The 27253-nt window shown below is 53.2% G+C and overlaps 3 protein-coding genes across 6 annotated transcripts in view; 1 reads left to right on the top strand and 2 right to left on the bottom strand.

Annotated features, from left to right (window-relative positions):
* Positions 1 to 6192, bottom strand: part of ACVR1 (activin A receptor type 1) — a 59823-nt gene extending 53631 nt beyond the window's left edge. The window contains exon 1 of the mRNA XM_084522867.1: positions 6110 to 6192. Within this exon, the coding sequence (XP_084378993.1) occupies positions 6110 to 6117 (8 nt within the window). The 5' untranslated portion in view covers positions 6118 to 6192. The remainder of the gene's footprint in view (positions 1 to 6109) is intronic.
* An 8490-nt stretch (positions 6193 to 14682) lies between these two features.
* On the top strand, positions 14683 to 23482 carry UPP2 (uridine phosphorylase 2). The gene is made up of 7 exons (XM_084524861.1): positions 14683 to 15077; positions 15580 to 15697; positions 16708 to 16866; positions 18626 to 18740; positions 19253 to 19462; positions 20907 to 21053; positions 21482 to 23482. The coding sequence occupies exons 1-7, from the start codon at positions 15052 to 15054 to the stop codon at positions 21661 to 21663; spliced, it is 957 nt and encodes a 318-aa protein (XP_084380987.1). The 5' UTR covers positions 14683 to 15051; the 3' UTR covers positions 21664 to 23482.
* A 145-nt stretch (positions 23483 to 23627) lies between these two features.
* The window catches only part of CCDC148 (coiled-coil domain containing 148), a 63760-nt gene continuing 60134 nt past the window's right edge, over positions 23628 to 27253 (bottom strand). For all 4 annotated transcript variants that reach the window (XM_084524858.1, XM_084524857.1, XM_084524859.1 and 1 more), the window contains 3 exons: positions 26910 to 27027; positions 24578 to 24718; positions 23628 to 23874 (listed from right to left, as the gene is read on the bottom strand). In XM_084524858.1, coding sequence (XP_084380984.1) covers positions 23728 to 23874; positions 24578 to 24718; positions 26910 to 27027 — 406 coding nt within the window. In that variant the 3' untranslated portion in view covers positions 23628 to 23727. The remainder of the gene's footprint in view (positions 23875 to 24577; positions 24719 to 26909; positions 27028 to 27253) is intronic.

Genomic DNA, 27253 nt, shown 5'->3' on the forward strand with positions numbered 1-27253 from the left:
GGGCTCACGGCTCACAGAGGCACATTGCTTCGCCCATCCCAATTGCAAAGCAGAACTCCGTCAGTCATGGACATTACTCACATCAGAGTCCAACAAATACTGCAGTGTCTGAACAACATCCAGGGCCAGAACCTTAACTAAGGCGAAAGCTTTGCCCACTCATAAAAAAGCCAATTTTTGCCCACTGCATGGGAATACCATATTTCTTTCAAACAAATGTACTTTAATGGAGCTTAAGTTTATTTCCATAATCTAAAGCTAGTCATATCGATGCACTCATTCTTCGAAATGCTGTGTGTGAGAGAGAGATGAGGGACATGGACAGGGGAAAGGTCTCAGCAGCTTCAGATCTGAGAACAGGTTTCGCAGAACAATTACTGCAAGGTCTGCTCCAGAGGTAAGGACACGAGTCTTACCTGTGTGCGAGGTGCCTACTCAAGGCTGAAAAACACCTTATTGTGTAGGCAAGCCGGAACAAGTTATTCATTTAGGTTATTCTCTGCTAAAGGCTGATGCAAACACGCGGGTCCACAAACACACGCAAAAGTGTCTACGTGGCACTTCTGGCACATTTGCAAAGGCTTAATTGACAATCAACTAATTTGAGGTTAAAAGAGATAGCAAAGCAAAGCCAAGGAGGTGTGGAAGAAACGTTAAGGAGCGCACGGTCCTGACAACAGGAGCCATGAGCACAGACATGGAGGAGAGACCAGCCAGGGGAAGCCGCCGGCCACACCACGAGCCGTGCTTCACCAGCACCGTGCGTGCATGGTGCAGGGACGGGCTGCGTAACCCCGGCTCCTTGGCAGACCTGTGCCGGGAGCTGCTGCTCCCCTGGGGACACGAAGCACCGTGCGTGTCCCTTCCCGGGCTCGAGCTCCACCAAGCACCTCTCTGTGATGCGCACAGGTTCTGCCATTCAGTCCAACAACACCGGTCAGGCAGAATAAAAGTTACTTAGATCAGTGTCCAATAATTAAGAAGGAACATCTGGAACAAAATGTGCCTGTTTTCCAACCATTTACTGTATTCTTCTACTGTAACCGCATCTGTGAAAAGCACGTCCCTCCCTTTTTTCCTCTTTACAACAAGAGACCAAGCGTCGGCACTGTTTTCATGAGCTACCAGTACATCTACATTCTTTTCATCATTTCAGCATTAAAAAACTCAGCTTAAGATAGCTTTTTTTAAATGTAATCTCAGTTCCTCTTAAGTGGATATGATTTAGCTGATTTAATACAAATTGCAGTGCACTAGTCTGGGCAAATCTTTTCGCTCTGACAGCAGAGGACAGGGAGCCACGCGTTACAACGCCCCGGGACGGACAGCCAGGTAAAACACCCCGCCAGGTCACCCCACGGCCCAGGGTTTGTGCAGTCCTCGCCATCAGAGCCCGGCATCTCAGCAGGCTGCTGCACCGAGCTCCAGCTTCACCCCAGCATCAGAAAGGAGCTGCTTGCTAACAGGTAAGCAGCAAGGAGCACATCACACCTAGTGTAGGTGAGAGGCTCAACAGGCAACTCGGACACAACTCTTACTGATAATCAACAGCCTGCACACACCAACTATCTTCCTTCAACCTAACACGATGCAATTAATTCACTCTCTCTTAAACCAAGCCCTTATCTTTTCATTTTATTTCTCTTTTAAGATTCCGCCTTAAAATGACTTAATTGTTCCAGCCCACCCACACAAACACAAGAGGCAGCTTCATTGCAGCGGGCAGCCCTAAATAGCACGGCCTGTTTTAGGCTGATACAAACACGCATTTTGTTTAACTCTGCATTTGCTCCTCGGGAGGCTGCCAGCTCCCCCCTGCTCCCTCCGACTGCCAGCGCAGGTCACTGAGCTCGGCGGAGGGACCCGTGGCAGCGAGCAGAGCCCAGCCGAAGGCAGCCCTACAGCTCTGGTGACAACCAGCAAGGCTGCACACAGAGGTGGCAGACGGTGCCCCCCTTGCCCCGACCGCTCACACCACCAGTAACCCCTCCTCAGCACCAGCACGAACCACGAACTGACCCCAGCTGGAAGTACTCCGGCAGAGAGATGGAGTTTCACCAAAATTGACGCCCTCATGCAGCTCACCGCGTGGCGCAGCAGTGCCGGGAGAGCAGCAGGCACAGCAGGCGGGGAGGCAGCCTGCTCGCCCAGCACAAGGGCTGGTGCAACCACAGCGCCGGCTGCGCGGCCAGGAACCCCGGGCCATTCGCAGCGAGGCTGGAGGGGCCTGCTGAGGCACACACACGCACGAAAGCAGCCATCAGCAGCTTGCAGGACTTCAAAAGGAAGCCACCTCGAGCCTCCCAGCTATCCGCCCAGCCAAAGGCTGCTGTCGAAAGGCTGCCAACCTGCTCCTACTGTTACAGGATACGCGCCAGACACACAGCAGACCTGCAATTAGAAGAGGTGTTTGTTGGACTCTCTGCCGCAGCTTATTAGCAGAGAGGCGAGGTTTGGAGCTGCTTTCCTCAGAACTGCCCGACCCCACTGAGCACAGCTACCTACAGCCGTGCTGCACCAGCCCTCCTGCCCGCTGCCGTCCCGCTGAGGAGCCCTGGCCTCAGCACACCGACAAGGAGCACCCCGGGTACGCAGGGCGTGAGGTCCAGAGCTGCAGCACCAGCTCTGCTTCCGCAGAGGAGCCTGGGGAACAGCATTGGCATTCTCCCCTCTCCCTACATCCAGCTCTGCTCAGGCAGCCCTCAGATCCTCCACTTGCCCCGTGCCCCAGGGAGCTGCCACCAGCCGAGGTGTTTGTGCTCACTGACCTCCCCGGCTGCTGCCTGCTTTCTCCAGGACAGACGGGAGCCGAGTTACAAGAACAGCACACGGCCACGCACATCTTCTCAGCAGCACCACAGGTAACAGCGCAGAACCGTGGCCTGCCACTCAGAGGAAGGGGCAGTGCTCACCCGCAGCAGTCACTTCTAGCAGTGCAGCCGTTCAGCCCCCTTTCAGGTCAGCAACAAACCGTGTGCCCGGCCCAGCCACCTGCCGGCTGCAGAGGCTGGTGGCTGATGCCTTGGGAGCAGCATGGGGACACACACACACAGGTCACCTGTCCTCCCCTCTGCCCCCACGCCTCAGAGATGCGCTCCCCAGCCTGACACTGCACCCAGACCCCTGCACCACACCTAATTCCTTTCTCAAAATAAGAAACCCCTCCAGCGCCCCACAGGCACCACACAAACGCTGCGTTTTAGAGCCGCTGCCCCTTGCCTACACACGATATTCCCCAGCTCCTGCATCACGAGGGATAATGTACAATCACCCCTCCGTTTGCTCACATTTCAGTCACAAAAGGCCTCTGCAGTGTTTCCTTCCCGACACTTCCCTCCTCAGCAGGAGTCGGTTCCCTGGACACGCCGCAGCCGCACGGAGCAGCCCCGCGCAGAGCTCACTGTTACCCCAAGAGCTTAGGGAGCTGCGCCGCCTTTGCACTTGAAAAGAAGGGAGCACAATCGCTCCATCAGGACTTGCTCCTGGGGCTTTAGGGGCGTTACACTAACGTGCAGGCCCAAGGAATGCAGGAGGTGTTCCCATCGCAAGCGGGCAGCTCTCAGCCCCACAGGCCCTTAGCCCACTGCCCGGCTGCCGGCACAGCCAGCAGCCCGCGGAGCAGCCCTCACGGCCAGCAGTGGCTCGGCAGGCGAGGTGGAGCTCGGAGGAGCAGGAGGAATTCAGCACGAAATGAGAAGAGCAGATCAAAGGAGCCCTGCTTAGAGGAGGGATCGCATAATAACCGGCTGAGGCGGTGATGCAGCACCTGATGTTGACTATTCACCAGCAGATGAATCATCAGGTCAGTTCTGGCCTTCCAGGGGAAAGCCGGCCTCTGAGCTGCTAATGAGAACACCACCGGGCTCCTGCAGCGCGCTGCTCCTTCTCCCACGTTACTGGGAACGTCGCCGCACCGCCAGCGCTCCTGCCAGAGAACAGGAGCATCCCACGAACCAGCATGAAAGCAGCACTGAGGAGCCTGGCCTCTGTAATCACGGCTCGCCATGGATCTCGTTATTCAAGAACAGCTTTGGGAGCACCTACTGAACGCCAGCAGGACATACAAATGCAACCCACTGCGAGACAGAGACCTGCGGACACCAACTGCATGTCCCCAGGTGACGGGGCCACATCCCCAGGGGACCGCCCCGCAGCTCCAACTGGGACACACCACACTCGTACCCCAGCCTGGCAGAGAAAACTTGCACTGTAGCTGCTCTGCCACTCACCCACAGTCCTTACCTGCTTCTGAAAGCACTACTCAAACTGTGCTTTGGCTGCAAACAGCTAAAGAAGAGAAGAAAAAAGTTGTTTCTCAAAAGCATCTCCATTAAATTCCACGTGTTTTGTAGTCAGTGGCACTTTCTAAATTGATGAGCTCAAAAAAAACAAAACGCACCTGAACTTTTGTGAATTCAGGTTTCCAGCACCGCCAGGAAATACTGGCGGTCCTCACCTTACAGATGCATACAGTTATGTAAAAAACCTAAACGACTTTTCGGTTCAGACACATTAAGGACCTGTTCAGAGCAGGATTTAAAAGGTGTGTGTTTAGACAGTGTCAGCTGCTGTCACTAACATGCTCTTACACTGTCTCAGTCTCGCCTACCCCCAGGTCTCAAGGCAAGTTAGCCATCCCTGAACGTGCTCGCACACCCTCATCACGCCAAGCTACAATGGATCCCAGTGGATCTCTGAATTCTCTCACACAGGGGCTGGACAAGAGCAATTATCGCTCCGAGACACCACACTCAACACCACCGCTGGCTCCTTCCGTAGCTGTGTACACACACAGAGCAGTGGGCTAAGTTTTTAACCCATTTACGCACAGAAGAGATAAAAGATACAAGAGCAGATGCTGGGATCCTCTTTTGAGAGCTCAAACACCCAGGAATGGGAGCAAATCAAAAACCTTTTTCCCCCTGTTGGCAGGGGTGAGGCGGTTAAAAGGGGGCCCAGCTATTTTAGGCCGGCTGTCCCTAGATCCTATTTTAGCATCAGACTTTCGCTATATATTTAAGCATTGCTTCAGAGCACCAGCTGGCAAACAGAAAATACACACGGCCGTGCTGGCACCGTGCCCCTGCCTCTGTTCTCCTCCTGCCCCAGGAGCTGCCCCGCTGCTCTGAGGAGCTGGAGCTGCCCTCTCCCCCCCAGAAGCTCCCGGCACGTGGCAGAGCGAGGCGAGGGCAGAGCAGGGGCTGAGCGGGGCGGTTCAGCCGTTTTTATCCCTCTCCCAGACTCATTTGCATCCCTCCCAAGCGAGCTGTTTGATGTGTCTGCTGATGCTGCGTCTGGCAGCCCTGGCGGGGTGACGCAAGGCTCCGTGCTCCCCGTGCCGGACACGGACACGGCGGGCAGCCAGCCCTGTGCCAGCCTGCCCCTCGCCAGCCCCGGGCTCCCTTCGGGTTCCCTCCCACCCGCGATCCCCAGCACAGCCGGAGCACAACGGGGAGAGAGCCGGCCGTGCGCTGGGAGCACACAGCTGGATGGGAGGGCTGGCCCTGCGAACAGACGGGTTTTGGAGGAAGGGGTTGCGTGCAGCCCTTCCCTCTCACCTCGGCTCCCCACACACTCGTGCTCTCCTGATCCTTCTGCACGGGGCTGGGGGCAGCTCCAACAGATCGCCCAGCAGGAAAAACGCAGCCACCGCCACACGGTAACGGGGCGCAAACAGGCGCTGGGTACCAGGCACCGGGCACCGAGGCGCTGAGGGAAGCCTGGTGCCTCGCAGCGCGTCAGGCGGCCGGCCCAAGGCCCAGGTAACGCCGCCAGAACCGCCCCGAGAGCTGGGTCCGTGCAGGGCGCGGCCCGGTTCCCGCAGGCCCCGGTGAGGCCGCACCGCAGAGCTCCGGGTACCGCGGGCTGGGAGCAGCGGGCGGCGCCCCCCGGGCTGCCCCGGCACCGGGCGGGCAGGGACCGGGCAGGGCAGGGCCGGGCTCCTGCGGGGCGGCCGCTCCCTGCTGACAGCGCCAGGCCCGGCCCCGCCATCCCCCCCTCTCCTCCCGGTGCCCGCCGGGGCCGTGCCGGGAGCCGCCTACCCCCCCCCCCCCTCAGCGGCGCTCCCGCCCCGGCCCCCCCGTCCGCTCCCCGCTCCCCCCGCGCTCACCTCCCCATGGCGGCGTTATGGCGGCGGCGGGCTGGCCATGGGCGGCGGGCGGCCCCGCGCGGCCCCGTCCCGGCCCCGTCCCGGCCCTGCCCCTCCCGGCCCGGCCCCGCGTGCCCCGCGGCGCGGCGCTGACAATGGCGCGGGGCGGGGCGGCGGCGGGCGGCACGGCCCCGCCCCCCCGGGGCACGACGGGCGGCCTCGCGTCACTTCCGCCCGGCCGCCGCGCCGCGACCCCGCCCCCTGCCGGCAGCGCGGGGACCGGGGCGGGGACAGGGGGCGGAGCCTCTGGTGGGCGGGGCCTGTGGTGGGCGGGGTCTCCCTCCCTCCCTCCCTCCCCTCCCTCCCCTCGCGGCCCCGCCGTGCAGTTGCCCGCAGCGCGGTGGCGGTGCCGGGCCCTCCCGGCACTATGCAGACCAGTCCGTGAAGGCTTTGAAGCTTTGCCCAGTGTCGCGGGGAGCTGCGGCACAGGAACAATGGGCCTGGAGCCCCTCCGTGCTGCTGCTGGTCACGAATCATTCCCTTTTGCCTTGGGGAAACCCGAATAACCACACACATCTACACGCGCATGCAAACAGGCGGCGCTCCCGGCTGTAGCACAGGGACAGTCACAGCCCTGCCCGTCCCCAGGCACACAGCACAGCATCGTTCTGTGTGCAGCTGCCGGGAAAGCCCCGGGACGCGCCGAGCCCTGCGATGAGCTCGCTGCCCGGCTCTGTGAGACCCGACACGGGCCGGGGCACTCGGGCGGGTGCCCGGCGGGGCAGGCAGCAGGCGGCAGGCACCGGCTGTGACCGCAGCGCAGGGAGCTCGTTAGTTCCTCCGAGGCCATGCCATTAGCGCGGGGACAGGCCCGGGGCAGTGCCGGGGACACGCTCTGTGCCCCCGCGCCGGGCGCTGCCGGGTGGGCTCCAGCGTGAGCGCCGAGCGGACAGTCCGCCCCCGGGTAATTAACAACAACGTGTAACTGCTGCTAATCCAGCCTTACACAAGCTACACACCGTTAGTAAGCGAGGCGAGCCGTGTCCTGGCAGCTGCGCACGAGCAGCACAGCTCCTGGCCATCGCCTGTCCCAAAGCAGCTCCCGCAGTGCCCCCGCGCTGCTCCCGCCGGGCACCCACGGGGCTGGCAGCGGGCACGGCTCGGCTCGGCACAGCTCGGTACAGCTCGGTACAGCTCGGTACAGCTCGGTACAGCTCGGTACAGCTCGGCACGGCTCGGTACAGCTCGGTACAGCTCGGTTCAGCTCGTCCCGGGCCGTGCCCAGCGCCCCGCAGTGCGCCCCCGGCCCTCTGGGGGTCCCCCTGGCGCCGCGCAGGGCCCGGAGCCGGCAGCCACCGGGCGGCAGCTGACGGGGCCAGAGAAGGGAGGTGCAAAAAGCGGGGAAATGAGACAAAACGCTCGGAAACGCCCCCGCGCGCCGGGGGGACACGGGGAGCGGCCCCGGCACGCCGTGCTCTGCCCGCAGCCTCCTGCGGGTCTGCCCCACGCTGCTCTGAGGGACCGTAACGCCCGGCGCCTGCGGTGATGAGCCGTAATTAGGACATCTCAGAACCAATTTTCACACGGTGCAGACCAATTATAGCTCTGCTGACGCAGGACACGCTTCTACATCCAAGTGCAGGGCACTGAAGGGGCCTGCCTGGCACCACCGGCCTTTCCTGCTGCTCCCGACCTGTCCACCCAGAGGAAGCACAGGAGCAACGCGTCTGGGCTGGAGCAGCCCCTGCCCGGGCAGAGCAGTGGTGGCACCCCATGGGCCAGGCCACGGGTGGCAGCGTCAGGACAGCTCCTAAAGCCAGAGCTCACTGGGCAGGAGGGGAGCACGATGCTCCGAGTCCAGCTCTTCTAAAGCTCCCTTTTCTAATAAGAAGGAAAGTATTTTTCAAAGTAATGAAGTTCCTGCGCAGAAATGCAGGCGTCACGTTCTGGAAGTGTCGGCTGGGGATGACACTGAGGAGCCAGTCGGCGTTCGGCTGTTCTGCTGACATGGCAGTTCATCACCGTGGATGAAGAAATGTATTTGCTTTCGATGAATTGGTCTTTTACAGCGGGAGAATGGTCTGTGCGAAAGCTGCCAGCCAGCCCAGCCAGCAGGGCCCTATCCAGGCGCTTTCCCCTTTGAAATGCAAACGCTGCTGGCCGCGGTCCGGCACTCGGCCTCGCCAGTGCGATGATTGCAGGGCCTCTGGTTCCCATGGGTCAGCCCCAGATACCTGTGTTTGAGAGGCTCGGGTGCCAGTTGTTCCAGGGGTTAGCCATTAACTCTCACAGCAATGCCTGCTTCATGCTGCCACGTGTGCTGCCAGCAGCCCGGGCCGTGTCGCACCGCTCGCGGGGCGCGCTTCGTGCTGACGTGCTTTGTGCTGCTTTCACAACCTGCCTGCGGCCCCAAGGCCAGCTCCTTGGCTCCGGGGAGCACAGCCGAGCACGCTGTGCTCCCCTCGCCCAGCACCCCGAGGGCTGGGGCTGGCAGCAATCCCAAAAAGGGGCCCGCTTCCACCCTCGCCCGCTGCCAGGTGCTGCTGCAGGGGGACTGTGCTTGCCTCGGTTGAATCAGCTCGGGTCTCAACCCATGTAAGTGAGGGCTGGTTCTGCATCTGAGGAATAATTTATCTGAATTTCTGCCCCATGAAATGTAGCAGCCATTACAAGTCCCATTTCTAAATCATCAGAACAATCACACCAGCACTTACCAAGTGCAGTTCTGCTGCTGCTGCCATAATGGGAACTTTCATGTTCGAGTTGCAGGAAACAGAATTGTGCTGCAAATGGATGAGAATATGGAATGAAGAAACACAGTCACACTGCTCCTGCAGCTGCTAAAACAGTTTAGTTTTTTTTGAGCATTTTTCTTTTTTCCCCAGCACGTTGCAGCTTACAGGGGCACTGGGTTCCTGTGCTGGCTCACACGTGTTTAACCTACACGCCTTCTTCTCTGAACAGCTGGAATGATGGCATTGAATTGAATGGCTGAAGGGTTTGAATACACAGACATGCAGACAGGGGTGGGCTGGTGCGAGGCCTCGCGTTGGCCCTGCGTGCCGGGGGCTGTCCCCAGTGCCCTGCGGGGGTCCCACCAGTCTGGCCGTGCCGTGGCCTGGTGCCACCTGGCCCCACGAGCAGCCGCTGGATGGGCACCACCACCACAGTCCCAGGCTGCTGGCCGCGGCGGGCGGTACTGATGCAAGTGCCCTTGGCAGCAAACAGAGGGGTCTAAACAGCTGCCAAGCACTGGCACCTCTGCGGGTTCAGAAAAGAAAAGAAAAGGGAAAAAAAAAAACAACACCACACACACACAAAAAAAAAACAGTCACATTGATTCATTCCCAAGCTTCTCTTTTTCTGCCTTTTTTTTCTTGTAAAGCCTCTGTTTCACCCATCCTGGCACATCACATACAGGCTGACGAAGAGTCAAAGTCACACAGCTCAGCTCTGTCATTATGAAAAATATGTGACCTTCTCTTTTCCTGACTTGTACGGGGCAAATCATTAACTCAGCTCTCTCTGTGCTAACTTCACATGCAGTTCATTCAGTTTTCTGATGAATTTATAGTTTTGAATGGCTAAGAACCTCATCTGTTTAAAATGCTCAATTTTCTAAAAATAGACTATTTAGAGCACTTCTACTCCACTCTGTTTGGTACAGGAACAGAGGAAAACAGAGGTTTTTGTGTCTCAAGCTAGAAAAAGACAAGAATTGGAAGGTCAATGTTGTAGATGACTTTCAGGGGGATGAACTGATCGGCTTATGCCTACCTGAACTGAACATCGGCTGAACATCACACCGCAGGGATCACAGTCATGGAATCAGGCTTAGCCAGTCTGAAACAGGTTTAAGGCAAAATGGGATTTTCTGGGATAGTTTCATCCTTTATTGTACATGCCTCATCTGCTTCCAGTAAGTGGCTGGCAGTAACACTTAAAAATGACAAGGGACATGCCAAAAGGGTGCTTTCAGGAGGCTCCTGCACTTCCTGAATGGCAAAAGCCCCGTGACCCCGAGCCCCACATCTGGCACAGCACCGGAGGTGCCGTATGCCCAGAAATCCTTCACCTTGGTCTGCAAATGAGGCAAGAACTGGGTCTGACATCAGCGGATGCAGGAGATACCAGGCCAGGACACCTCCTCTGTAGACAGCATTTAGTCTCTTCATGTGTTTCCATCTCAAAATATTTGGATAATGTGAGGTCTGGACAGCTCATTTTTTAAAATGGAACCAGCGTAAGCTCATCGCTGCCTGGAAGCCCCTAATCCTCGGCAGGGTGCAGGAAGCTGCTCGAGCAGCCCCATGCAGAGAAAGCTCAAATCCTAACAAGGCCGGCACGCGGAGCAGTGCAGCAGGGACGGCCAAGCTCAGCCACCCTGCCTGGGGACCTGCTCGTCCCCTGTCCCCGCAGGCACCCCGCCTGCACAGCGCACGTGGGCAGGAGCCGGTGGCACTGGAGAGGACAGGGCTGGGACATGCTAGGCCAAGCCCCCGTCTGCTGCCTGAAGGAAAAATATTTCTCATCCAGTTTTTGAGCTGTGATTGGCCTCGACAGGCACAGTGGCTTGGTGAGCTCCATGGAGACCCTGTGCCCTGCGCCTTGTTGCTGTCAAAATCCCTTCCCAGCCCTCCTGCCTCTGCCTGCACCCACAGGCACGCAGTGCCTGTCACATGCACCCGCAGGCCCAGCGAGGGAAGGACGAAGAGATAAAAATATCCCTGAAAAAAAAAAAATAAAAAACCCTAGGCACCATCTGGATTCCAAAGCCTGGAGAGCAGGAAAATACCAGGCAGGAAGGGAGCAAGCGCAGCACTCGGAGGAGCGCATGGATCAGCACCGGGTGCCGCAGCCGGTCCTGAGTGGGCCCTGACTCTAGTCCCTGGCATGTCCCCAGGGTTTGTGGTGTCTCGTTTCTTTCAGGGTGTCTCACTGACTTCTCCCAAAGCCACGAACAGATTTACAGCAATACTAAGCCAGGCAAAGAGAAGAACCAGGCAAGCTGTTGATAAATTCTACATTTTGCCTGCCTTGATTGCTATTCTGGACCTGGACTCTCAACACAGGGAAGGGAAGGGGCAAGGGCAGGGAAAGCTGTGTGCTGGTGGCACATTGCCTTGTTTTATCAGGTAAAAACAATCCCAAGTGCTTTTCCTACTCTTCCGTGATGATCGCTAGAAATCGGCTCTGGAGGAATGCACCAGACACCTCCTAGACTGGGCATTTTCATCAGCTTTCTGCTAACGAGCTGCAACTGATGACTTAAAAGCTGACACGGGCACGCATCGTGCTCAGCAGCCAGGGCTGCAGCATCGTGCATGTCGGCAGAGCCTGGGCACCACGTCGTGGCAGAGGTATCACGGGAGAGAAATCAGAAAGGAGCTGACCTGAAGAGACACTGCTCAGGCTTGTTTGGAGCAGACATCGCAGCAGCCTGGGCAGGACGCGGCGGGCAGAGCGTCTCTGATGTGCAAGGGCTGACGTGCAGCGTCTATTTTAAACCAGCACTTAGCAGACTAGAGGTGTTGGACGTGTGCAGGAGCGCTGGCTCTCCTGAGCTCTTCACTCGCTCAGAGGCTGTCTGCATTACCATATGCTACCCTGCCGTGTGCCTCAGCCCGCTTTATTTGTCATCCCCTAACACATATGCTCGCAGCTCTGCTGCCTGGCACTCGGTGAGTCTGAATTTCGCTCTAAACCAGCCACAAACACACACTCAGGGCTCCGGGCTCTGTTTCTCACCTTCATCACTTCCCCACCTGCCTTGCAAGAGAACACGGCCCTGCAGCGTCTGCCACTGCGGGCAGGACCACGAACCACAGCGGGGGCACACGCAGCGGGGAGAACGGCCCCAGCAAACAACCGAGGGCACACCTGAGGCATCTGGAGGGGGACAACAGCACGGAAAACCATCACAAAGGAGGAACCCCAGAGTGAGAGCTCTTCAGTACTGACCAGAACCTGACCGGGCAGTGAGCCAACCCGCACAAAGACAAGCTCTGAAACTGCCCCAAAATGTGCATGGCAGCGGCAACTGCTGTCCCTTCACTTCAGGATCAGTTCTGGGAATCCAAAAGCACAAGGCAGACGTTTCCCTCAGGCTTGTTTACTTACAAAGAACACGCTCATTCCTTTTACCTTGAACACGTCAGGGACAAACATCATCGGGAACATTGCTTACTCACAGCTTCTCAGCCTGCCTTCCCAGGCAGAGCTTTGTCCCACGGGGATTTCTGCCTCTGCGCACTCCACAGGGCTGCTCTCCAAAGCCTTGCCTTTTGCCTCTTGGACGCCTGTAGCCCTGTGAGGGTGCTGGGTGACCCTGCCCAGGCCCAGCGGGGCTGTGCTCAGCCCAGCGGCACTGGGCTCCTGGCAGGGAATACGCGATGCTGTGCTCCAGCACTTCAGCACCTGAGGTGTGCTGGTGGCCTCAGTCCCCAGCCTAGCCTGCGGCACGGGGCTGCTCCTGCCCCACAGCAGCACCCAGCCTGGTGCCCAGGAAGCCAAGGGCTGGTGGCCACACCACACTGAGCCCATCATACCACAACGTGCCCGTCACACCACACTGAGCCCATCACACCACAACGTGCCCATCACACCACAGTGTGCCTATCACACCACGCCATGCACAGCCCCATCCACCTCACCTGCTGCAGGAGGTGGTACCAGGAGCAGACCAGCATCTCTGCAGGCTGAACACAAAGTGCCCTTTGGATAGCAAATCCAGGACAATTTCTTCCTGGGCAAGTGTAGAACCAGTCAAAACCCTCTGAGAGAGGTCTTACATTTTTGGCAAAGGAGAGATGTGCTTTGTAACCAGGTATGACTGCAGCTGAGTCCACACTGGCCATCCGCCCTGCGCACTCCACTGGCAGCAGGCAAGGATATCACACACTGCAGCTGGGTCCACTGGAATATTATTTTTAGTTCTTAAGTAAATATTTAGCTAAAAATTCACCTGTGCACTCAGGAAAATTATTTTGTCATGAGACAGTTTAAAATAGCACAAGTGCAGATCTTGCCAGACATGTCCAAAAATACTTGGCTGCAAGTGTGAAGAAGGGGAAGCAAGGAAATCCTGCACTAAATAGACCAAGCCAGCAACCCCTGCCCACAGGATGTCGCTGGCTTGGGGCAATACCCACCCTGCTTCACCGCAGGGTCACTGGCATGATGAGAGCTGTCTGTCCACCCACCACTCTGCCAGATCCTGCCTTTCCCTCCAGCCCCGCTGAACTTGCTCCCAGCGCAGGCTCTGTCGGTCGCAGAGTGCCAGCGGCTGGGCTCAGCTCGCTGCAGAGCTGATGTTGCACCGCGCCGACACTGCTGTGCCACGGCGCGACCAGCACCTCCTCCTCTGAACCTCTGCAGGCTGCAAGGCAGCGCTCGAGCGGCTGGGAAGTGGTGGAGCAGGGTGAGAGACTTGTGCAATTCCTTCTGCATCAGCTAGGCTCCCAACACAAGTAGATGATTTCTGTGCCCACTCATCCACACTCATCTGGGCTCTGAGGCGCAAGCTGTTCTTTCTGCTTTGTGCATCGCCAAGAGCAATAGGTGCTCTGCAAGCCAAATTAGCCTCAGCGGCAGCTGGGTGCCGGCACCGACTGCAGCACATCTGTGCAGGCTGCGAGTCCCCCTCAGCCCCCCTCCTCCAGCGGGGTGGGACCACCGGCAGCGGGATGCTGACTGCATGTGGGGCACAGAGCCCGAGCGGGGCGACCTCGCGCCCCTTTGCTAAACGAGCAGGTGCCAAAGGAAGCTGGCAGACCCATGGCAAGCCAACACTGACCTCAGCTCCACCACTGTGCTTGCAGCCAGCAATTGCAAGTAGCAAACCTTCCTGGTGTTGTCTCCAAATGAAGTCATGCCAAGTGGACAACACTGCAAAGAGGCGCATGACAGTCCCTATATGAACTGCAAGGTGCCCGAAACATTTAATGCTATGCTGAGAGAGACGAGTGTCTGTGTGACTGACACAGTCCAAGACTGCAGGAAGCGCTGCATGTGCATCCCCAGGGACACTTGTTCTGAGTACCTCTCATTGCAATCTGGTGCACTCTGAAAGGAAAAAGAAAAACCAAATCCATATCTTTCAGGAGTGCTGTGGAGTGTCAGCAATAAGTCATCTTTGGCAGGAATATGTTAACAGCATCCAGAGAGGAGAGAACTTCATCTGAGCAGAGAAACCATTGCAGCCTGACTTTGGTACAACTCCAGCATGTCTGAAATGTTCATACGGGCTCTGCTCCAGCCCTCCTCAGATCCTTTCTGATCCCGTCTTGGGCAAGACGTCCAAGTTACACTTCACTGTACAACTGGTTTGTAATGCTTATTTGACTTTTCCTGGTGTTTTGCAATGTTAAGGGCTTGGACACGTACATGCTTTGAAATGTCAGAGGCATCCCCGCTGCCAGAAGCCCCACCTGCAGATACACTGGGCTGCTCTGGGGAGCCAAGCACACCACGCTCCAGCCCGGGGTCTGTACCACGGCCCCTCATGCCCTGGCACGGGAACACGCCATGCCATGCCATAACACACCATGCCATAACACACTCTTGGGGCCAACACACTGGTCACACAAAGCCATCACACACGTGTGCCAGCCCTGCAGCCCTGTGCTGGCCAAAGGGCAAGTGTGCATGTGGCCAGAGGCGTGCCAGCAGCGACACACCTGCAGGGCCAGCCAATGCGGGGCTCTGGGACCACGTCCCGGGACAAGCAGAGCGCTGACCCGCAGCAGGAACATCTGGCACCTACCGGACAAATGGGAGCGGGAGGAGGGGGGTGGTCCTGCTGCTGCCTGGGGTGTTGCACAAAGCAGGGAGAGTATTTAACCCCCTGCAGAGCCGCCTCAGATCCCTTCCTAGCTCCGAAAGCTAACAGCTGAAGAAATAGCAGGGTGTTTGCCTCACCTTTCCGCAGGGTATCGCTTTCAGCTGACTCTGGCAGAGCCGTCATGACTGAAACAACAGGTTACTCTGGGTGAGTCACGGGAGAGGCTTTGAATTTGTTTTAATAAGACAAGAAAAATGTTCTCTGGGTTTTCTTTAAGCCTTATTTATAAAATTGGCCTGTATCATTGTTTAGTTGCTTTACATCTATTAAAGCACTTGGAAAGGCAAGGTAAACTGACCTCCTGCCGTCTGCAGAATCTGAATTTAATTTGCACTTGTACTGCTAGGCAATTATTTGGGACAGTACAAATATAAAATCCTGATTTGCTACGAGCTTAATAAGCTGTCACGTATGAGGCATCACAGTACATTACCTGCTAGGTACTTCCAGCAATGTTGTATCAAAGAAAGAGCTAAGTCTGACAAAACTGAAGAAAAATATCGAGAACCCCTTTCTGCCAAGTACGTAGGGACAGTAAGGCACTGCTGACGGGGCTCCCAGAAGCAGTGGGTGTGAGCAGGACGAGCGCTCGCGAGGCTCTGTCAGGAGGCAGCCGCCCGCTCACCCGGCTCTGCCCCTCTCCCCGCAGCGGGGGGCCCGTCCTCATCAAAAACCCGCACCTGGACTCAATGGAGGAGGACATTCTGTACCACTTGGACTTGGGAACAAGGACGCACAACCTGCCCGCTATGTTTGGGGACATAAAGGTAAGTGGCAGGGGCAGAAGCGAGGCAGCAGCTCCCAGGCATGCCAGGCTCTCTGCCCCTTGTCCCGCGGCGCTGCCGTCCCGTGCCGGGGCCCCGCTGCTGTGGGTGCTCCAGCTGGAGCAGGATCTGGCCTCCTGCAAAGGGTCTCGGTGGCTTGTTTTGGACAGAAGGCCCAACAGAAAACTCTCCTTTAAAACACCTGCCAGTCGGTAAAACCTGAGGTTATTTTGGCCTCCCTGTCAGAGGCCAGGCAGGAAGCACTTGTCCAAAGCATCCGAGCTGGGCTTCGTGTGCTGGAGATGGGAAAGAGGATGTCCTATTTTTAGCTGAGGCCAAAGCACAAAGCTGTCAAGCACAGGCTGTCAGTGCTCCCATCCCACATTAAATCAGAGCAGGGGAAGAGTCGTGGAGCCACAGGGCTCGAGGAGCCTGGCGCAGCCACCACCACACGTGGGCTCCCCCTTCCCTGCGGGTTGGCAGCGCTGCTCGCACAGCCACATGCCAGCCCCCTCCTATGTTTAAGGAGCATTTTTTGTTTCAGTATAGAAATTGAGAGTATTTGTCCCTTTCCTCCCTGACTCTGTGGCCTCCGTGTCATCAGCAGTGCTCTCCGATTGCAGCAGACACTGCTGATAGAATAAATAAAATGACAAGCCACTCTAACATCTGGCTTTGCTTTCCTTTGCTGTCAGTATGAATACTAACAGCTTAAATTGGCCAAATGTATTACAGTGAGATTGCTTTAGATTTTCTTGACCTGGAGCTGCCACCCAGCTCTGTGCAGCTGTGCGGCTGCCTCGGCCCAGTGCAGGCAGAGCCCCAGAGGAGCACAGCCTGGCCTTCAGGGCAGCTCCTGGCACTGAGACCCCCGCTGCTCCGATGCCCCTCGGCTGCCCGTGAGGAGGCAGCGCTCGCTGCTCGCATCTGGTGCAGCCGCACACTGCCGCGTTAGGACTGACTCGATGCCCGTTTTAGTGAGAAATGCCCACAAATTCACATTTTACACCCAGTTTGTCTGCGTTGGCGGCAGCCCGAACAGGATGAAGGCGTTTGCCCAGTTCATGCACAAGGAGCTGGGGCTCGAGGGCAGTGGGGAGGACCTGGCTGACATCTGCGCAGGGACGGACCGCTACGCCATGTACCGCACGGGGCCGGTGCTCTCCATCAGCGTAAGTACCGTGAGGCAAGGCGAGGCTCCATTAGGCTCTGCCGTGTTCCGCGTGCCTCCCCGCCCCGGCACCATGGCCCCGGCCTTGGGCACAGCCTTGGCCCAGCTGGCGCCAGCCTCTGTCCTTGCCTGGTGTTCAGCTCTTGGCACCACCATGGTCCCTTGGCCACGGTTGTCCTCTGCGTGCCCGACACCTCCCGTTTAGAGGGCGCAGTGCTCAGAATGAGCAGGCACACATTTTGCTCATCTCAGCAGTGTGGCAGTTCACCAGGCAAAGACCAGTTCCCATCACGAATAACTGAAATATTGCCGACAGTATTGCACTGGCATGGGTTCCCAAGTGAAAACCTTGCCCCATTATTGGTTCCTCTGGGATCAGTGGTGTGTCTGGCACTGCAGAGGGGAAGGAGCAAGCACAGGCTGTGCTGGTGGGTGCTGGTGCCCCAGGGCCCGCTGCTGCTGCCGCTTTTTCAGGCACGGGATCGGTCTCACACCTGGTTCACGGGAGGTGGCACTGCTCAGCCGGGAGGGATCGCGTCTGGTTCCTCTGACAGAACCGAACCAAACCTGACTGACAGAGAAGCCCGAGGGAACCGATCTGGCAGGATCCCAGGGAGAAAGCCCTGCAGGTTTTGCTCTGCCCCACCTGGCAGCAGCTGTGCCGGGCAGCAGCCACGCGGCTGCCACCGCCCTGTCAGGCACGAGCTGCCCGAGCACAGCACCCAGCGGCTGCCAGCACCACCAGTTTGCGAGTTGCTTGGATACACAGATGAACTCGAACGTACCGGAGACAGGAAGACAGCTTCCTGCTTTGAATATTTACAGGGAGAATAAATTTTTTTAGACATTGTCAAATAGCTCAGGCTGATGTTCCAGAATAATAACATGCAAAATGTTTTCATATTTAAAACGTGATAGAAGACTGTAGACCATCAGCCTCACAGCCAAAAAAAGACGTTGCAATATGAGGACTGACTGCCAACATGCTTCTTCAGATACATTTCCTTCAGGCTATTGAACACGATGGAAAGGGCAAAAAGAAAAAAACAGAGGCCTTTCTCATGAAAAAAAAAGGCTGTACTCCCAAACACCTTTTATTTTTAAAGGTGAAACTGAGAAAAGGATGGTGACTGAGCAGCAGAGCAGAGGCCTGAGAGGAGACACGAGGGAGCAGAGGAGGGGCAGCCCCAGCAGCCAAGGACTGAGGGGCAGCACCAGTCCCTGCCGAGGGGGCCGAACCCATCCGAACCCACCCGTTATGCCTTGTGCCCAGTGATGTGGGAGAGGTGCTGTGGTGTGGGCAAGGACAGCCAGGAGGCACCCAGAGGGGCGGAGGCTCTGCTTTTGCCAGATCTCACTGCTAAGAGTACAATCAGGACATGACAAACAACAAGAGTCAGCACGTGGCATAAGGATGAGCAGTGTGAGGAAGCGCTTGGAGCATTCAGCTGCTGGGGTGCATTTGTGAGAGCGCTTCCCTGAAGGAGAGACACCACCCGTGCCCCATGTAGTGGTCCCTGGGCACAAACACCAGCTCTACGGACAAGAACCTTAAAACCACCAAGGGGAGGAGAGGGCTAGATGCTTTGCCTGGGCAGGCTGCAAAGACATGAGAGGTGTCCTGCCCCAAAAGACACCTGCTGCTGGCCTCACCATCAGAAAGAGGCCACGGTGTAATCCTGAGCTCGCTGTGGTCACGTACCTGCCACCTACCGTGGTGTCACACAGAACATCCCTTTTCTTTTTTCTCCTCTCAACAGCACGGGATGGGCATCCCTTCCATTTCCATTATGCTTCATGAGCTGATCAAACTGCTGCACCACGCAAAATGCCGAGACGTTACTATTATACGCATCGGTACTTCTGGAGGCTTAGGTAAGCTGTCTCAGTAAGGCCTTTTCCCAAGCAAAAGGCTATTAATAGAAAAAAATCTCAGCAGGTGATGTAGTTACGAGCTTTCACATTTTGCCAAGTCCTGCAATATCAAACACCAAGACAATATTTTATTTTTGGGTTAAAACCAGGACACTTCCAGCAACTGGTTTAGCAGATTGCAGGTTTTCGTTATGCCTGCCAGGGCAGCAGTGCTGCTCGTGCCTGCGCAAGCTGGTGCTCGGGCGTGGTCTCTGCAAGCCAGAAGCAATTAAAATGCCGTCACTCGGCACGTTCCCACAGGCACTTCCCATGTGCTGATTTTCTGCATTTTACTTATACATCTGTACCACTGCATAAATTTCAATTATTCTCTCACATCTGTTTTGATAAAAAAATAAAAAAAAAAACACAACACTCACATAGGTAGCTAGTGATACTTCTCTGTCATGCTGAAGTCTTGCAACAGGTCATAAGTGCCACGAGCGCTGGCTTAGCCTCACTTTTTTTCACAGGGATCGAGGCCGGCTCTGTTGTGATCACGGACACGGCCGTGGACGCCTCCTTCCAGCCGCGGTTCGAGCAGGTGGTGCTGGGCGACGTGGTGGCGCGCAGCACGGACCTGGACAGGGACCTTGCAGAGGAGCTCCTCGCCTGCAGCAAGGAGGTCCCCGAATTCCCCACGCTCATTGGGCACACCATGTGCACCTACGATTTCTACGAAGGTAAGCACGCTCTGGCTGTTCCCCTTCCTGCAGACACAGTGCCGAGTGTTCGTGCTGCTTGGCAGGCAGAACCGCCCATGCTAACGATCCTACGGGGTGCAGGAGCTGACCCGCTGCTTTGTTCGTGATTTCGGAGGTCGCGGGGGGCTGTACCTCCAGAACCTGCAGTGCCCACCCCAGCACTTTGCCAGGGCACGGCCTTCCCTGCCAGCCGGTCGCCCTGCACTCAGCAGCTCGATTTGTAGTGCCAGCTGCACGGCCGGTGCTGCTGCAGTCAGCGGGGTTGCGAGGATCCACCCGGGCAGTGGTGGCTCCTGGGGGCAGTGCAGGTGCTGGGGACCTCTGCCATGACATGGGGCGCCGCTTGTGCTTAGGGGCCCTCCAAAAGCAGGCCGAGAGCCTCGCCCTGGCAGAGAAACATCCCCTTGCCAGCACCCCTCCCCTTATCCCAGCAGATGGGTTGCGCTCAGCTGTTTCCTATGAGACTGTAACTTCAGAATCACCAAACACGAGAAAAATGTCAGGAAGTGTGTGATGTTTATGTAAACAAACTTTGGTTACTCTGGAACTGTTTCCTTTGCAAAATGAAATGCTGATTACAGAGTAGATGAAGTGTAATAAATGAAGAATTAATAATATGAGAACTATTTATAAACCTTTGGATCTGCTTGCAAATGCGACCATCTGCGTATTGCTCGAGGCCATGTTTTATTTAAATAAAAAGCCATTAAGAGGGTTAACAGTAGGAAGAGCAATAAAATGCAGCGCTCTGCCCAGGTTGGCACTGCCGCAGGTGTATGTTTTGCTTGCACAAGGGATGTTGTGTGCTGTGCAAGAGGCGCAGCTGCACAGGCCCACGGCACGGCAAGGCCCACGGCACGGCAAGGCCCACGGTGGGAGCGCCAGCGCCCCAGGGCCCGGCTCCCCGGCCGGTGCCCGAGGGGGAATGCCACTCACAAACAGCTCCGGCTGCCTGCACCCACAGCACTCCCTACAAAAAAAAATAAACCTAAATTAAAGGAACTTTCCTCTCCCTGATTTTCCCATCTTCACAGCTTGCCATGCTGCTGCCACAAAGATCTGGCACTGCTAGGATCTAAGCTGGCAGACCTGCAGCTGACGTGCACTGCAGACCTCAGAGGAGCTGTGAGGATTTGCCCCAGCAGAGTGCAAGACACCCCCTGTACTGAATCTCTGTGGTTAGTCTTCCTTTTTACAAGTGCTAAAACCTGTGTAGTTTTCTCCTCTATACAGAGACACAGCATACTAGCTTTAAAAGTTCAGGTTAACTGGAACATGAACTAAGTAGCTATGCAAAGGAAAACTTGGTTGGCTTCATACAAAACGTGGGCACTGCAGGGCTTTCCAGCTGAAGCTCCCCCCAGGGCACTGTGGCAGCAGCCCTGCGAGGACAAGCAATGACAGCCCTTCATTTCCTTTCAAGGTCAGGGGAGATTAGACGGCGCGTTGTGCTCGTTCTCCAGTGAAAAAAAGCTAGAATACTTAAAAAGAGCTCATGAGGCTGGCGTGAGAAACATCGAAATGGAGTCCACGGCGTTCGCTGCCATGTGCAGGCTGTGTGGTTTGAGAGGTGAGTCCCTGCCGCGGGCTGCTGCCCCGGCCGTACCTTCACCCGACGCGGGGCTTGGGTTCGTTATGAGAGCCAGTTGACCTGAAGGCCAAAAACACATTCCTAACTATTTCCACTAGAAAAAAAAAGTAAAACAAGTCCCGTGGCTCAGTAAAAAAACAAGTTTGTTTTAAAAGGTCTGAGCGTGTGTCAGACAAAAAAAAAAAATGTGATTCCCCTCACCCCTCCCTGCTGGACATGCTTGTTGGCAGCAGAGCTGCAGCTCTGCCCCCATCTTGCTGGCCCACAGCCTCCGTGTGTCCCAGGGCTCCTGTTGCAGGCACGCAGGGAGGGCGGCGCAAGGGGCTCTCATCAAGGCCTGGTGCCCGCCGCAGCGCAGGGGCTCCCTGTGGTCTGTGTGGTAAAGCAGTGCCTGGGCTGCCTTGCAGCTGCTGTTGTCTGCGTGACGCTCCTGGACCGCCTGGAGGGGGACCAGATCCGGGCACCCCGCGAGGTGCTGCGGGAGTACCAGCAGCGGCCTCAGCGCCTGATCGCCGCCTTCATCCGGAGACGCCTGGGGCTGCGCCCACCGCCAGCGACTGAGGGCACCACCGACCGGCACGGCCCGTGAGCGGCGGCTGGGCCCCGGTGCTGCCAGCGCCCATGCACACACCGGGGGCACACGGGACCAAGCCCTGGCACGGAGCAGACCTTTCCTGGGAAGCCAAAAGGAGGAACTCGGTCACAACGCGCTCCCCCATGGCAGCGCTGCTGCCCATGTGGCTGGGTTTCACAAACACCGTGGTGCCGGAGCTGTGGGCCTCGAATGGTTTGAATTGCACCGACATCATCGAGCATCCAAGGAGAGCAGCGGTGAAATTCGCTCAGGAAATGAGTGTGTCACCAGGCTGGCTCCTGCTCAAGGAACATGAAGGGCTGTCCCGTTGGGCTGGCTCCTGCCCACCCTGCCCCTGGGCAGAAGATAACTTTGCTTCAGGTGCATTGCCAAAAGCTACGTCAATGGCATAGCAAAATTAATTTGCACTTGAGAACAGTGCTGTTACACACTGCTGTTACGACAGGCGTTCAGACTCACATTCATGCAGTATGGAACAGTGCTTGAACCTCGTGTGGCCCCAGAGCCCAGCAGGGCAGGGAGCACACACCAACATCTGCACCAAGCTGGTGTCACCAGCTGCAGCCACTGCTCCTCCACACCCTCTGCAGAGCAGCACACACTGAGGATGCAGACAATGATCTCTAAGTGTCACCACGAGCTGTAAAAGGCCAAATTGCTCCTGGGCAGTGGGTGGAGGGGCTCTCACAGGGGTGTGTGTACAGCCTGGCCAACTTCCTACTGAAATTGCTTCTAGTTTTGAAGGCTCATTTACAAGGTCACTTGCAAATTAATTTTGACAACTTTAGAACTATGACATTTAAGAGTTCAGATAAATAGATTTTTTACATATTGAAAAACTTCCAGTTCAGGAGATTCTTCCGAAAGATCGGTTCTGCCTGACTCTTCCCTTGGTGCACTTAGTAATTCTACACTTAGTGTAGAGTTACTTGCTATGTCAAAGGAAGACGATCTGATTTCCGTGCCAGGTAAGGAGGTATGTGGTAGCCAGCAGTAAAATTTCTCTCTTGGTGTTTGCCTTATTTGCACCATGGATTCTGCTGATAATGCTGATAGGCCCTTCTTGATCCTCATCCTCAGTTTCTCATTTGGGTAGTGAGGAATTACTGTCCGCTTTGCAAGGCGGTGGTAGGTTATGTGATCCATTAATGTCTATAAGGCATCACAACATTATGCTAACGAAGTTCCTGTTAACATCTAGATACACAGATATGGATGTTCTGATATTTATTGTCCTTTTTGGTTAAGCTGCTAACTGTAACTTGTTTACATACAGAATAGATTTCACAGTCATCTTATGTAAGGCTTGAAAACGTAATCACTTACAAAATGAAATGGCATCAATTTCCCTTTCATTTAGTAAAATTATGTTCCATAGCTTCAGCCGCAAAATAAAGATCCCAGATCTGAAATGGTGTTTCTAATTTATAATTTATTCTGAAAGAGTAATTGTCAATATGAAATTGTTTGCATGATTGGTTTGCAGTAAATATGATGCAGCAAATTGGTTTCTAAATATAGACAAAGGTTAAGTTTCTTCTTATAGTAACCAAGGAATAATAGGAACATTCATGATAACGAAGATTTTATAATTAAAAGAATCAAGTTCTCAAGCAACCTGGAATGAATTATGTATCATAATTACTATGTATCACAGTGTAATCTAAAGTGACTGTGAAGCTATTTTGGATTTATGCTGTCAATTACAAAACAGAATTCCTACCTAAGATGATATATATCAAATTGGCCAGTAATGTTTGTGGGAGGTTTTCATGTACAGGTGACCAATTTTCTGGTAGAGGGGGCCATGGAAAATTCTTCAGCATTATTCTACAGCAGCCTACACCCACCAGATTTCCATAAAACCTTCACCAAGGCAGGTGTACAGTGGTGTACTGAGCACCATATAGGAAAGGTACATTACTTTTTTTAAATGATTGTACACAGAGACAACAAAGTAGTCCCACTACATGGTCTATAGGAAATTTATTTAAAGTTTTTGCATAATGGCCCACACTACACCCCTGAAGCTTCTCTGTTCTTCGTACGTGATGTGCTCTACCTTTTAAAAGCCGTAGATTCCATATCTCTTCTTGGAAGTTTCAGTGGAGGAATTTTTGGTAAAATCTCTTTTGCGTAAAGTGTTTTATGAAGTCCAGCTTCTCGAAGAGCTAACTCAACTCGAATTCTAGGGTCAGAAATGATCTGTTAAAACAAACCACAGCAATGATGAATAAAGACAAAATGGTACAGTTACCTCAGTTTCCTGCTTCATCTACACCTGGCTGGTTTCTTCTCCTTTAGCCATTGTATATTACATTCCAACTGATTTTCCATTCACCAACAGTGAGAAGACAGTCGAGATACTAATTTTCAGTTTATGAAGAGACACATAATATGGTTCCAAGGAAAAACGTACCCCACAATTAAGTTACCCATGACATATCTTTCTACAGTCAGGAGGACTTTCATGCTGAGGCACTTAATTTCAAGTTCTTAGTACAACAGTAACTGGAACAAGTGAAAAGGAGGCACTTTTTAAAGTAAATTCCTAAAAGTGTAAAACGGATGAGTTTTGAAATGAAGGAACAGCAAAAAGATCACTCGAAACACCCAGTGCACCCAGGAAGTGCCCAGTTGGCTCAGCTCAGTCCATCCATCTAGCCCAGTAGCCTCAATGGACACAAATATCAATTGTGTACACTCCTGCTGTGCTCCTCCAGCATCTACAAACATCTGGTCAGAGAGCTTACTCCACCTATTACTCCTCATGTTTTTACTTTTACACATACTATACTCTATGTTCTACTGTTAACATCACTATTTCAGCTACAAGATCACTATCATATATTGCTCTCATGACATTCTTGCGTACAATAAACCGTACTGTACCATTACAGACAATTACCTGCTCTTCACTGAACGTATGCAACTTAAACAGTGGCTTTTGAAGAACAAACTCTTCCTTGGTTCCGATGCCCATCCGAGCTTTAGATGCCACTGTATCAGCCACTACTCTAGCTGGATCTAATTTTGCAACAACGGAAACCTAAAGTACGAAACAATATGAAAATAACAGTTACTTTATCTGTTTAGATATACAGTGAGAAAAGGTCTTATTAATAACACACAGCCTTTCAGAATGTGATCATTTACCTGGTTTACAAATTCCAAAAGTAGACTTAAGCCAACTTGTCTCCATATATAAATATTGTAAAGCTGACAACTTGAGTCCAGAGCATGAGTATCCCCTCCAGGGATGCTGAGCTAGGTCTCAAGACCAGCAAATAGCATTCTGCATCATACTGCATATGCTCAGAGAGCACTCAAATCCTGAATCAGCACACTGCTTTTCTTCAACATCTGCTGAGGGCCAATGTCCATCAGAGCAGCTCAGGGGCTCTCTGGACGCCTGCTAGCAGCAGAGCACCCCCCAAGCCATGTGCTGTCAGTGATCTCTAAGAAAGTACTGTAACAATATGGAACAAGAGGGAAAGATCCAACTCGTGAACACAGTAAAACTTTCTCAGCCTGCACGCTGGAAATGGTAGGAAACCCACTTTGACAGAGACTGATACTCAGGGAGATTTTTTCCAGCTTCCCAGTGGAGACAATTTAATTGGCTGCACTTAATATAGCAGTGGGCACGCCTGGCAAGTACAGAAATGTTATAATGTGGAGAATTGCCTGTTATGTGGGCAGGCTGAACACACAGTAACCTGCATACTTATGAATGCCAATTGTCAGTCCTTAAAAACTGAAAATAACCTTGAAAGCTGAATGGCAGCTTTGTGTTAATATAGTCAGATACAGGCTAAAACTACTTTGGAAAATACAGAAAGATGCATGAGCAAAATAATCAGTCAGGACAGCAAAATGAATGGCTAAAACAAGAAAAAATATTTAAAATAATCTATAATTATTTTTTCTACCTCTCTTTTTAATAAAATGTCATCTTCATATTTACCCTGTGAATATACAAACTTTATGATTTCACTGGAGATCTTAATTATTTTTTTCCACATATGACAAAGGGGCATATTTTATGAAGAAGTATTTCGTCAGTGTGAAACACAAAGAATAAATATTGATTGGAAAAATAATGAAGCAGGAACTCTTCCATCCTGGTCAAAGGCAATTCTAGAAGCATTTTCTAATTTGGTAAGAGAATTGGGTCAGTCAGTTCAGATCATGACTCTCAATTCAACCAGTAACTTAGAAAAGACATTAAAGAGTTCTTTAAAAGAATGCACTGACAAACTAAAATCATAGTTAATACGACAAAATATATAATTGGACAGATTCTTAATGTATTACTGACTGGAAATTAATTTGAACTTAACAGTTTAAAAAATGACTGAACTAATGGTCCCTCTGGCTTCCTGTTATGCTCCCACAGAAGACAGCTTGCAGTATTTGAACTCTATTATCTTTTTCTTTCTTCTTGAATTTGTACTCCATAACGCTGAAGTGAAAGCACTTAAAAGGCCACAAACAGTCCACAAGGGACTGAGGAAAAATTTCACTGGCACACTGAGATGGTTAAACCTAAAGCCAAAGGACATGCTGAAGGTCATGGCTGCACCACCGTAATTTTAAGTACAGGTAGTCCAGGTTGGAGAACTGCTGTATTAATTCTGATTAAATTATCCAAAATCAGAAGGGTTTAAAGAGCACCTTCTCTCCTTCCCCTATTTTCCTTTGGCTGCACATCCTGGAGTGCAAAGAATTTGAACTCTGGATTTTTCCTTTTAATTTTTGAAGTAAAAACCAAAGAGATAAGATACAAAAATATATATGAAGGAAACATTATTTCTTCAAAGTCAGAATGAGAAAAAAAGTAACTTTGTACATTTACTATAGCAAATGTTAGCAAGAATTTTCTGGGATGTCCTTTTGTTCTTTTCAAGATAAGGTGTAAAAGTTTCATAGCTTTTCATTTAAATTTCATTTAATTTTAATTACTCATAAACCTTGTCTGAGACTCAAGGCAGACTTATGATTTTAAAAAAAAAAGATAGAAGACATATCTACAACAAATTACACTGTAGAAGCTGTTGATATAACATCTTAATGTTCCAGTTGTCAGTTACAAAGCACACATGACAGAACTAATGGCAAACTTAAAGTGCATTTTAACTTCATTTATTTGCTTGTGACTATTTTTTTTAAATCTTCAATATGACAGTATGTGTTTGTATATTTACTGTGTATGAAAATACTATATATAATATAAACACCTTTTGTCGGAGTGCTTCAAGGCATTTCTCTTTTTCTTCTTCTTCACGTGCTTCTTGAAGGGCTTGTTCCTTTTTCTCCAGGAACCGCTTGTCTAGCAATGCTTGTCTAAACATTACCCTGTAAAACAGCATGTATACAAATGGAAAAACACATGGTCAATTTTCATTTCAAAATTGTTACTTTCAATTTGAAAACCATCCTGATGTTCTTTATGTCCACTTAAAAAATAAGATGGTTCATCAAAAACACCTGCAAAATGCAAAGAATGCTTTTTCATTTATATATAGAGAGATACAATTTTATTTATTTATTTTAGAAGTTGGCTAACCTTTCAGACTTCATT

Source organism: Aythya ferina (genome assembly GCF_964211825.1).
Source record: "Aythya ferina genome assembly, chromosome: 6".
NCBI classification, from domain to species: domain Eukaryota; kingdom Metazoa; phylum Chordata; class Aves; order Anseriformes; family Anatidae; genus Aythya; species Aythya ferina.